This window comes from Stegodyphus dumicola, chromosome 2, assembly GCF_044657685.1.
Source record: "Stegodyphus dumicola isolate Sdum_Otavi_A_Nest chromosome 2, ASM4465768v1".
NCBI classification, from domain to species: Eukaryota; Metazoa; Arthropoda; class Arachnida; order Araneae; family Eresidae; genus Stegodyphus; species Stegodyphus dumicola.
Window position 1 is genome coordinate 87,687,017 of NC_140769.1, and position 12,468 is coordinate 87,699,484.

The window sequence follows — 12,468 nt, forward strand, 5'->3', positions numbered from 1 at the left end:
TAACTATTTTTAATTTTTATATATATTTTCAATCTGTGCTATATTTTTAAGTACATTGACTCCTAGACTGAGGAATCTCCTAAATATTTTGTTAAAATACTTTTTTAAATACGAATTTATTTCTTATTCTTTCAATAACAATTATTTTTTAATATTTTGTTAAATTAATTTAAAAAATTTTAATTTAATTCTTATTTGTATGATAATAATGCTTTCTGAATATAAATTTTACTCTTTTAAAAATATTTTGCTTTCCGTCAGTGTTTTTTAGCGAGCGAAATTTTCATTTACCAGATATGATATAAGCTAGTTAATTGAAAGACCTTAAAAGTGAAGGATTAAAAATGCCCATAAAAAGTTTTATAAAAATAATGGCGCGCATAAAATGAACTTTTTAACGACACGATAATTTTTTTAAAAAATGAAGAGGAAAAATTATATAAAAAAAATTCAGTAAAAAAATTAGACTGCCTTGAAGAAAAAATAATAAAGAATTAAAAAAAGGAAGGAAATAATAAAAATTATAATTTTTTTAATAAAATAATTTAAATAATAAAAAAACAAAAATATTTTGCAAAATATTTTTAGAAGAAGAAAATAAATTTATATTTAAAAAAAAAATGAAGGTCGATTGAGGACGAATCAAATTTTTCTAATTAAAAAAATGTTTAAAAATATATATAAAAATCGAATTATAAATTTTATAATTAAAAAAAGGCCTTGAAAATGAAGTATTAAAAATGCAAAAAATAGCAAGACGAAATTAAATGAAGGATTAAAAGCAGCAAGTTTATTGTCGCTATCTTTTGCAAGCGAAATATTTTTTTCTCGTTGTGAGGAAGCCGTGAGATATTCAGCTTCCTTGTCTCTTTCGTCGACTTCTTAAACCTTGAAATTTCGCCAATACTCCGTTTCAGTTGAGCGCAGTGTTTACCAGTTCAGTCTCGATTGTTTATTTCAAAGCGCAAATTAGATACATAAGCGAAGCAGCCACGTTTTGAGCTTGGACAAAACCAGGGAAGCCATTTAAGGTCTTTCAATTAACTAGCTTATATCATATCTGGTAAATGAAAATTTCGCTCGCTAAAAAACACTGATGGAAAGCAAAATATTTTTAAAAGAGTAAAATTTATATTCAGAAAGCATTATTATTATAAAAATAAGAATTAAATTAATTTTTTTAAATTAATTTAACAAAATATTTAAAAATAATTGTTATTGAAAGAATAAGAAATAAATTCGTATTTAAGAAAGTATTTTAACAAAATATTTAGGAGATTTTAAAGCTTTAGGAGATTTAGGAGGTTTTAAAGCTTTTTTATTTTAGAAATTTGAATCTCTCTCTCTTTCAAAGTGTCCTAGCTCGATTAGAAGAAATAGTTCTCATCATTTTTTCGGATATTTCCTTTTCATTAGAAAAAATTTTAATCTCCAGTTTGGAAGTTTGATTGTGTAAATAAAAGGAGTTTTAGCAAATTATTAAAATTGTTAATTTAGATATATCTTCCTACCTTTATTTGTTTTATATGCTTTCTTATTGGAAAGATTACATTTCATTTTTGCCACCCTCACGTTGTCCTTGCGCGATCATTAAACTACTCAGAGGTCACACAGCTTTTGATACGCTTATGAAGATCCTGGAGATTAGAAATAAGTCCAAGTCCAAAGACAGTGCTCTTTTAAAACCCCTCTAAATAAAAATCACATGAGACTAGTACATTCGGAGACCGAAATGACCACCACATTATCATCTGGTGCTTTCTGTCCGTGGCCAGTTTTAATTGATATACTCAAGGAAGCCGGTTTGGATACGATCCCAGCAGTAATGAGCAGAACAGCTTAAGATTTAATCACTATTTTCATTCAATTATGACACCACCCATTTCTACTGTGCATCCAATTAAATTAGCTCAGTGACTTATATATATCTGCTATATTTAAGAAAATGAGACATACTGACGGTTTGCGAATATGTTTGGTTATTTTTTATTGTTATAAAATTTGATACCCGTTCGTTTCACGAATTTTTCAAATGTTTCACGTAATTATGAATAACCCTGTACGGAATATTGATTTTTGAGAATGCATTATTCGAATACCAAACTTATAAGGTAGTTTCTCCCTCCTTTCTGCATATCTTCGCGGTGTAACGGTAGTACACTCGGCGCGTATTCGAGAGGTCCCCGGCGAAGGCATTGCTCATTTTTCACGTCTCCTGAGTCAAAATAACCTAATGTTTCTACGGCGGCGCCCGAACTAAAAATGGTGGTGGATGATGATCCTTCAACCACAGGATTTGGCGATTGGGTCCTCTAATCCCCAATCGCCCGTTAAATGGGATATTTCTCCCTCCTTACAGCATGCCTTTGAGATATAACGGTTAGCACACTCGTGCGAATTCGAAAAGTCCAGGTTCGAGTCCCGGCGAGGGCATTGCTCATTTTTCAATTCTCGCGCTTCAAAATATCATAATGACTCTACAAACTGACAAACTTATTTAAGTACTCAAACAAACCGAAGTTTTAATTATGAAGAAAGTTTTCTACTGTGCAGAAAACTGAAGTGAAGCTCAAATATAAAGTTCAATTTTTTAAAAAATTTCCATGATATTTTACTTTTTTCACTCATAATTTAGTTTCAACTAGTAGTAAATATTTTTTAAAAATTAAAATAAAAAAACTGTCTATAATTAAGTCCGCACTTCTACGAGACTACAAATCTCCCCTTCCATTACCAAGTGATTTAAGACCGCTGAATACTGGGAGTTCGACCTGGGTTTGCAAACAAGCAACGGCCTGGCTACTAGTTAGTTTTCCCCACGTACAATATAAGTATCAGCTAGTTTCCTTAAAACGTCCTCCACAAAAGCATCACTTCCCTTAAGCAGATAGCTCTTGTTCAGTTTTCTATATTGAGGTAACCTAAACTAATCTAACCTAGACGCTGTATATAATGTAATGCAGTGACTTCAGTGCATACCGGTAGAAAGAATAACACATGCTTTCTACATGCAATTTTTACAAAATCCAAAAAAAAAAAAAAAAAAAAAAATACAAAGTTTAAAAGTCGGTGATACATCACAGTTTTCTGGATCACCTACCTGAAGAGCGAGGATTATGTTGCTGTCTCTCTTGTTTTTCTCTAACATAGCCTCATATTTTGCTCTTATAGATCTTGCTTCTTTCTTTAACTCTCGGTTGCTATCTTCAAGCGCATTAAGTTCCCGTTTCAGGCCAAGACATTTCATTACTAAATCTTCCAAATCGTAATCCATCGTCTGAAATTAGACAAGACTAAAACAAATACCTTTTTAATCTCAGAGAAACACAGCATAATAGCACCTAAATATCTTCCAAAATTTCCATCTTGTCATAACTATTGCAAAATTCAGAATCTGCTTCTCCTTCTACAAACTTTACGCCTGAAGAAATTTTCATTTGTTTTTCAGCATTTTCTATACTGCTCTAAAATAGGAACTGAGATGCATATAAAATAATTATTATTATTTATTCTGATTATGAGTGTTAACTAAATTTTTCCCAATATTAATTATTTCCGAATAACATACTCTTTTAAATTTACTTTTTAAAGAAGAATGATTTTTTGTAATTTCCATTTCTATTGATTATAAATTAAGGACGACATCTATCAGTGAAATATAAATCAGTTATAACACAATCCCGGTATAAAACTAGGATTCGATTGAAATTCCTAATACATTATAAATTAAGGAAGATACTGACTACTCAAAAGAGTTAGGCTAAGAGGTGGTAAAGTTCTAAAATTAAACAAGAATGGTATATTCTCGTGTTTTACGGAAGCCTAAAAACATTTATATTATTACGTATTATCGTAAACACCTTGGTGTAGTTTGGCGAATTTTGCGGAAAAGAAAGAACAATTAATGTTATCCTAAAAAATTACATATTATTACAGGGTGATCAGCGAATAAGCCCTGATTACAAAATTAAATATCTCTGCAACAAAGATCGATAGAATTATGCGGTAAACTGTACGTTCATTAGCAAAACTGTAATAATCGTGTACAAAAGTTTAGAAAATTTACTTAGGAAAATCGTTAACAGATGGCGCTCAAGTGAAGCAGCCTTTGCAATCAAAATACAATTTTTTTCAAAATGTTCACCGTTCGAAACAATGAGGTGGCGTAAACGAACAAGGAAATTTGACATCACGTCTTGCAATGTCTCAACGGAAATGGAATCACATGCAACGCCAATCAACGATTCAAGCTCATCCAGAGTATCGGGACTGTTTCGATAGACAGTGTCTTTCAATGCGCCCCACAGAAAGAAATCACAACGACTCAGATCGGGAGAATATGGAGGCCAAGCTATTCCTGTGTCAGTAAATTGCGGATAATCTAACGCAATTACTCTATTCCAAAGTATTCATGAAGAAAGTGAAAAACTTTATCTGTTCGATGTGGTCGAGCCCCATCTTGCATGAACCAGAATTGTTCCAAAATTGTAACGTAACGTTCAGTAGTTATCATTTCTCGTACGAAACAGGGTCCGATAATGCCTCTGGCGCATACCGCAGGCCATGCAGTAACTTTAGGCGAATGCAGTACTTTCTCTTCACACAAATGACGATTTTTGGAACCCCAAAATCTCCAGTTTTGTTTATTAACGATTCCATTCAAATGAAAATGTGCCTCATCTGTGAACCAGATGCAGCTCACATCAAATCTGTCGTTGTCGACCATTGTTAGATTCTGATTCGCAAAGTTAACCCTTTGTTGCACAGCTTTCATGGGTATGGCCTAATGACTTTGGATTTTGTATGGAAACCGCCGTAGGCTATATTTTAATATTTTTTACATGCTTGTGTACTTTAAACCTGTCTCTGAAGCAATCCGTCGGATGCTTTTCCTAGGATTTTGCTGAAAAATTCCAGAAACTTTGGCTGTATTTTCAGGAGTGACTACAGTTTGCCTAGGCCCAACATTTCCCTTTCGATCATCAGCCACGCTGCCAGTCCGTTCAAATTTCGCGAAGAGCATGCGAATGCATCGGGTCCAAATGGAACATTGAATCGGTTTTGAAAACTGCGACGTGTTGCCATAGGACTGTGTTCTAATCGGTGAAATTCCAGAACCAAAAAAACACGTTGTTCAATGGAATATATTATTTCACTTTCTACGCTAGCCTTTTTTCACTAGCCAACAGTCGTACTGATCACTTTCGAATTTTTCGAATTACATTTTTAGAGGCTATTTCGATTAGAGCGCCATCTGTTAACGATTTTCGTAACTAAATTTTCTAAACTTTTGTACACCATTTTTACAGTTTTGCTAATAAACGTACAGTTTACCGCATAATTCTATCGATCTTTGTTGTAGAGATATTTAATTTTGAAATCAGGGCTTATTCGCTGATCACCCTGTATGTACATATTCTACGTTTGAACTGTACACCTATTCCAAAAGACATTCAGTAAGCCTAGTTAGAAACATGTTTTAGTTTTTGTGGTGGAAATTTCGTAGCAATCGCTTTGAGAAAGCATTTGAAGCTGTGTTCTTTTAGCGATTTTACGATAAAATAGCGTATTCCAGTAGAAATTTCACCTCTCTTTCATCTATTATAAGAATATCCTACAAGCACAAATTGTAAAATCGAGTTTATTCATATGTAAAAAAAAAAATATTTATGTAAAATCGAGTCATTTAAGACAAAAAAATAATCATAATTTTTCTATAAAATTCTTTGGAACTTGGAATACAACAAACATAACGCATATTAAAATGGTGACTGAAAACTGAATATTTATCATGCACATCATTACCTGAAGAAATGCTATGTGTATGGTTACAGTCTGGTTGTATTTTGAAGTTTTGGCTATTTCTACTAAGGTGGTTGCGATAATGCGTAAGTACTAACATTTAACTGACATAATTATTAAACTATTTAAAGCTTTTAAAGTAATAATTGAGCTTATGGGACATGATGTTTAGCTTTAAACCATCCAATCAGTAATGACATATTTCATAATAAAATATTATAATTGTATATCGAAATGGCTACTTTTAGAATTTTTATTCGGTTAGTTCTAGGTGGGTTTAGTATATTTTACTATAAATTCAACAAATATTTAAATTTTTTACGTTCGATTTTCTTCTCATTTTAACTCTTTGAAGGGCAGGAAAAGGCAATTACCTTTTTCAGCAAACCTGTTGTTCTATTTACTCTATCAGGTATTAAAATGAAATAATTTGCGACAATTACACAAATTTTGTCCAAGATCCGTGGGGAAAAAATGACCACTTCTGGTGGTTAGTGTCAGTGACCACCGCCCACAGAAAAATCCTTACAAATCAGTTTTTATGGTACTTATGGAAACAGTTTTTCTTTTTCAAGCAGAGTGCAACTTTGCATGTGCTGCATTCCTACACTGTTCTTACAGACTTTTCCTTAATGCTGCAAAATGCACATCATCGTGATGTTGTCTTCGATGGCTGATGTACATTTTCTTGAAGACGAATTGCTGCATCTTGATTGCCATCTAGTGAGCTACAAGGGAACTTCAGAAACGGTCAGTCTTGAAAACCACTCACACGAGTGAGTAAGACGTTCAATATAAAAGGTGGTTACTGTAGGTAGTCACCGCTTTTGAAAGAGTTAAATACAAATTCAATATTCTCAAACTGATTTCTTAGAAATAGTTTCCCATTTCAATATTTAATGAAGGGGGGGAAAATTAAAAAATACATTAATTCAACATTATTCTTAATCACTGTGGGATAGAAAAGAATACATGAAAATAATTTTTCATCACCACCTGTCAAGTATGAAATCCAGCTGATCATTGAGCGATAAAGCACTTGCTAGTCTATTCCTCAAACCACAGTTTCACTTCTTTCCAAGCCGAAAACAAAGAATTATTATCCGTCACATGTACAAAATAATAAGAAAATCTAGAAAATCTTACCTGCAAAAGCGCTTTCCTTTCTAAGTGCAAGTTCCAAAGTACAGATTTCTGATCGGGAAATTTCTGTCGTAAATCTTTCTCGTCACTGGTAAAGACTCTTTCATTGATGGTACAAATGGGATCTTCATTTTCTACAGGTTTGGCGCATGACCTTGCTCTCGAAGTTTCTGTTGTTATGTTTCCATTAATCTGTACTCCTTGCATCGATACTTGCTTCTGAAAAAAAAATCAGATATGAAATTCAGATATACTTAAGACATTGGAAGAATTTTTTTAAAGCACGTATGGGTTTCCAACCTAGAATTTACAGCTAAGTGTGTGGAACCTTGAGAACTGGTAAGAGAATAATCGATTTAGCTCAGAGAACAGAGACTCAAGAAGGGTTAATTACCCTTTATTGCTCAAAATAAAGTTTACAGATGGCCCTTTCTCAGGACGTACAGAACAGCCTCTACTTTAACCACAGCCACTTTAACTCAAGAATACTAAGAACTAAAACGTAACTAATGCTTAACTAAAAAGATATAGCCGAAGCTATCAAAATTCTACAGGAGTTGGCCTCTTAAACGCTAACTAAACGGCGAAGCTATCAAGGGCCTGAAATACGGCCGAGCATAGTAATAGCTTGGACAGAGTGTAGCCAAAAGGCGAACGTGCGCTAGTCAGAATCTCTGGCTTTCTAACGAAGTCAGTGGAACTTAAGTCAGTGGACTTTAAGTACTGCTCTTCCTTCATTTGCCGTGAAACAGCTTTAGTATAGCCCACCTTAAAAGTTAGGCGAATTTGGTTTGGCGCCAAAGCACATGAAATACGTTGTTTTGAAAAATGGTTGCCATCCAGATTTTCGACGAAACTCCGTGTTTCAAAAAATGACGGCCATCTTGATTTCACCAGAAATCGTGGATAATGGAAATAAGTTTACGACTATTATACACGATTTTAAGAGAAAGAAATATTAAGAAATGATTAATAAAAATGATTAAGGTTAAAAGGCTGTAATTTCAAAAACAATACCGGAAACCTTTAGCTATTTCACCTTTAATAAATAATTTGGTGTGACGTCACAAGTTGGCTGTGGTGTTCTCCATGCTACGCGTAATTTCTATTTTCTCTTTAAAAAAAATAATGAATTGTTTATTATTGTAAATTAACATCAAATTCTTTAAATTTACATTTCTGAGCTTAGGCGTAACTGAAAATAAGTATAATAAATTGTTTATATTTAAAATTATCATGATACAGTAAGCGAGTTCTACCGGTTATTACAACGATAAAGAACGTCGCAGTCTCATACTTGTATTTCATACAGCTTCAGTATTTTCAAATATTTTTAAGCTTTAGCATTTATACAAATAAAAAAAGTTTTTTTTATTAATTAATACTCTGGAACATATCCATTTTATCCATATTTACAAATTAACGTTTTGCTACGTAACAACATAATCCCTTATATACCAGTAAGTAGACAATTTTCATTATTTTCTAAAAATTTTAAACTTCACATTAATGAAAAACAGGTTCTTAAATTCCTAAATCACATTACATTCTCTGTAGGCAGGCATACTAGAATTCTACACATAAATAAATAAAAAATTTAATTTCTCGCAATGAAAGAAAATATTATAAGAAAATAAATACTACAAATTAGGAACACTAAGCAATGCTTCACATACACACACACATACAGTGTCTCACAAAAGTGATGGGACACTTGTGCTTTACAAAAGGAAACTGTAGTAAAATAAATTAAAAAAAAACATGTAAAAATTTTTGTGGGTGTGTTTCATACTTAAATTTAGTAACAATTATTACATAACACACATTTTCTCCAAATATTAAAATATCAATTTAATAAAAATACAATTGTTTAAAACGGAGCAAAAAATGGCTCACATAAGTGATGGCACACTTACTTTTCCATCAAATATTTATCCAAAAATTTTACTTTGTAAAAGGTTTTAATATTTTGTTGGATTTCCTTTTACTTTTAAAACATGATTTAATCTTCTTGGGATGGATTCGACTAATTTTTTTGCGATTTCTGGAGTGATTTTACCCCACTCTTCTTGAAGCACCGATTTTAATTGTTGTTTTGAAGAAATGGTGTGTTTGCGAAATTCTTCCCTGGGTTTTCTCCACCAAGATTCTACCGTCAGAATCAAATATATTAAATTTACTCTCATCAGCAAATATAACTTCATTCCAGTAATCAGAATTCTTATTTATGTTGGATTTTGCGAAAGCCAGTCTGAGGTTTCTATTCTTTTCACTCACGAAGAATTTTTTCCTGGCTGCTCTACCGTGATATCCAGCAGATCGAATTACTCTTCCAATAGTCTCAGGATTAACAATTACTCCATATAATGCTTGTAAATCAGCAGCAACTTTAGGAGCACTAATTCTTGGATTTTTTTTTTTTTTTTTTTTTTAATATTTCGAACGATAATTCGCTTTATTCCATTGGATAGCTTTGATGGTCGGCCAGGTCTTCCTTTATGCTGAATCATATGATTCTTTTTATATCGTTTAATGATATTGAAAACTGTTGAATGACTCAGGTTAACTGTTTCAGCAGTTTCTCTAATAGAATTTCCGCGTTCAATATGCAAATTAATAACTAATTTTCGAATTTCAGGCAAGGTTTCTTTTCGTTTAGCATTCATGGCTGCACAGAGATAAAAAAACACAAAAATTCCAAAACAAACTGGAGAGAAATACTGCAGACTATTTTATAATTTATTGCCAATTGCTTTTGAGTAAAAATAAAAAACCCCAAAAATATTTTTATTGCTTACTTCAGACGATTTTTGTTGCATAGTACGTAGTAGTATCTAATGCTGTCCCATCACTTATGTGAACCATTTTTTGCTCCGTTCTAAACAATTGTATTTTTATTAAATTAATATTTTGAGAAAATGTATGTTATATAATAATTGTTACTAAATTTAAGTATGAAACACACAAAAAAATTTTACATGTTTTTTTAATTTATTTTATTACAGTTTCCTTTTGTAAAGCACAAGTGTTCCATCACTTTTGTGAGACACTGTATTATCAAAGAACTCATATTATCAAGGGCGATTACGATTGCAAACATTACGTATGATAATAATGAGGTAAAAGTTACACAACGATCCGTATTTGCTCGAAAAACATCAAAGCTCGGTGTCCATGTACACATCCATCTACTTCCACCTTAAAAATATCAGAGAATTGCACAACCTCGGCATTGCGCACTACCTTGGCTCTGCCCATGTACACATCGATCTATTTTCACTTCAAAAAACATCCTTTTGCTCATGTACACATCGATCTATTTTCACTTATAAAAACATCCTAGAATTGCACAAACTAGGCACCGCGCACTACATTGGCTTTGCCCATGTACACATCGATCTATTTTCACTTAAAAAACATCCTAGAATTGCACAAACTAGGCACCGCGCACAACCTCGGCATGGCTCTGCCCATGTACACGAAAGAGCCCATCCCTCCGCCGAGGAGGAAAGACGTGTGTGTTGAAGTTCCTGGATTATCTTTCGTAATTAGCGGAAATCCTAATTAAAAGTGCAAACAAAGTTGATAATCAGTTGTCTAAGTGTTAGCGGAGCAATTCGATATAAGTTTTGTGTTTGTGCGTGCAGTAGTTTTCAAGTAATAAGTGTTCTTGTGATTCGTCTATTGTTGTGTCATTGTTAGCGTTCATTGCGTGTTTACAGCATTGTGAAGCATAGGATAAGTGTATGGGATTTTTTTTCTAAGTCTCAAAATTAGTGCATTAATTGTGTAAAATTCATTTCTTTTGATTACCTCGTTGTAACAAGTTCATCTCATCATTACCAAAGTAGGCAAATTTTTAACTTGCTATTGAGCTGTGTATTTTCCTAATATCTTTGATAATTCATGTAAAAGCATTGTTAGTTAAATCGTAATATCTTATGTAATTTTGTACTGTTGACTCTGATTTTTTACGTCAGCCATCTTGCCAAGAGGACGCAACAACAACTCGTCCTTGGCAAAGGTCACATACACAGCTCAATAGAGCCTAGTAACAGGCACTTCCTTTGTATCACAGTTTCTATGATTGAACAATTTTAACTCAATAGTTTATATTAATTGTAATACAGCTATTAGCATTTAATACGTCTATTCTACTCTTAACTGAAAGTTTCTCTTTGTACATCACATCTAAATGTTTGATAACTATGTTTTTGTAATATCTTGTATGCAACAGCAATCTTAATAGTAAGATGTTCACTGGTTCCCGTCTGCGTGTCAACTCTTCAATGTACCTATTGTAATATAAAGTGTCATATTTTTCTAATATACTTAGAACAACCAAAATTTTTATATCAATATTAGTGCATTAATTTAATTTAATTAATTTTTAATAAGTTTGGCAAACTTGTCGAGGCAGAATTTTGATCATTCTCTTTGTTTAATTAAAAAAAATTAATATGTATAAAAGTTATGAACACTGGTTCTATTCAGCATAACCAGGTCTTAGAGTATTTACTGAAGTAAATTCGGCTGCTACAGTCACTTTTAAGCAATTTTTAACTGATTTGAAATGTTCTTATACATTTACTAAGCTCTTAATCTTAATCTACATATACTTTAGTGTGGTTTATAATGATCTCTTGCTAAAATGTGTTTTTGTTAATTAGTAATTAATCTTGAAACCTAGCCACTTAGGCAGTTCAGAAACTTAAGGGGAGTTTTCTGTTTAATATCCCAGCTATTTACAGATGTTTTAATCGTATTTAAAATGCTTGCATTCATGATTTTCATTACTAACGACTGTTCATATATCTAATTGTTTACTCTAAAATGTTGCATTTATACCTTAAGTACATCATTTATTCATTGTTAAATTAATCTCGTTAGGCTATTTTCGTTGTTAAGCCAGAGTGCTAATTTATGTTATCTCTATATTTGGTACTGCATTATCTCTTTAATTGCCTACATTAATAAGCGTATATGTGATATTACCTGTTGACAGTATCTAAGAGTTGACAGAGTTACAGTTGACAGATTCTAAGTCTTAAACAACTGCTTTATTTTTGTAAATCAATTTCTCAGTAATGAATTGTGGTATTTTACCATCTAAAGAAGTATTTATTATCTTGGAATTTATTACTGCATCATTCTATATTATTAATTTTGTTTAATTGCATTAATTAGTGTTTTGATTTTGTATTAGCATATGTATGTTTAATTTTTTTTTTCTAAATCCTGTATGTCGGCCATTTTGTCACCTACACCAAATCCTTGTTAATTATTTTGCAAAGCTGCATTTAAGACCTGTTACTTTACACGAATAAGTGTATAGTACCTTTATTATTAATTCGCCATTTTATCAGTCATAATACTGTTGTCAATCACTGTGTATGCCATTTCATCATATGACCATTTTCTAATGGCCGCTAAAGACTCCTCACTCCCTCCCTCTGCACCTCCCTCCGTTACATCAGAAGGCTTACCGTGTCCACCCGTTATCGACTCATCCCTTTCAAGAAC

The 12,468-nt window shown here is 32.3% G+C and overlaps 1 protein-coding gene across 4 annotated transcripts in view; it reads right to left on the reverse strand.

The window, feature by feature from the left end:
• The window catches only part of LOC118181709 (uncharacterized), an 87,606-nt gene that overhangs the window by 22,777 nt on the left and 52,361 nt on the right, over nucleotides 1–12,468 (reverse strand). For all 4 annotated transcript variants that reach the window (XM_085810843.1, XM_035350904.2, XM_035350903.2 and 1 more), the window contains exons 2-3: nucleotides 6,949–7,164; nucleotides 3,101–3,277 (exon numbers count right to left, since the gene is read on the reverse strand). In XM_085810843.1, coding sequence (XP_085666969.1) covers nucleotides 3,101–3,277; nucleotides 6,949–7,164 — 393 coding nt within the window. The remainder of the gene's footprint in view (nucleotides 1–3,100; nucleotides 3,278–6,948; nucleotides 7,165–12,468) is intronic.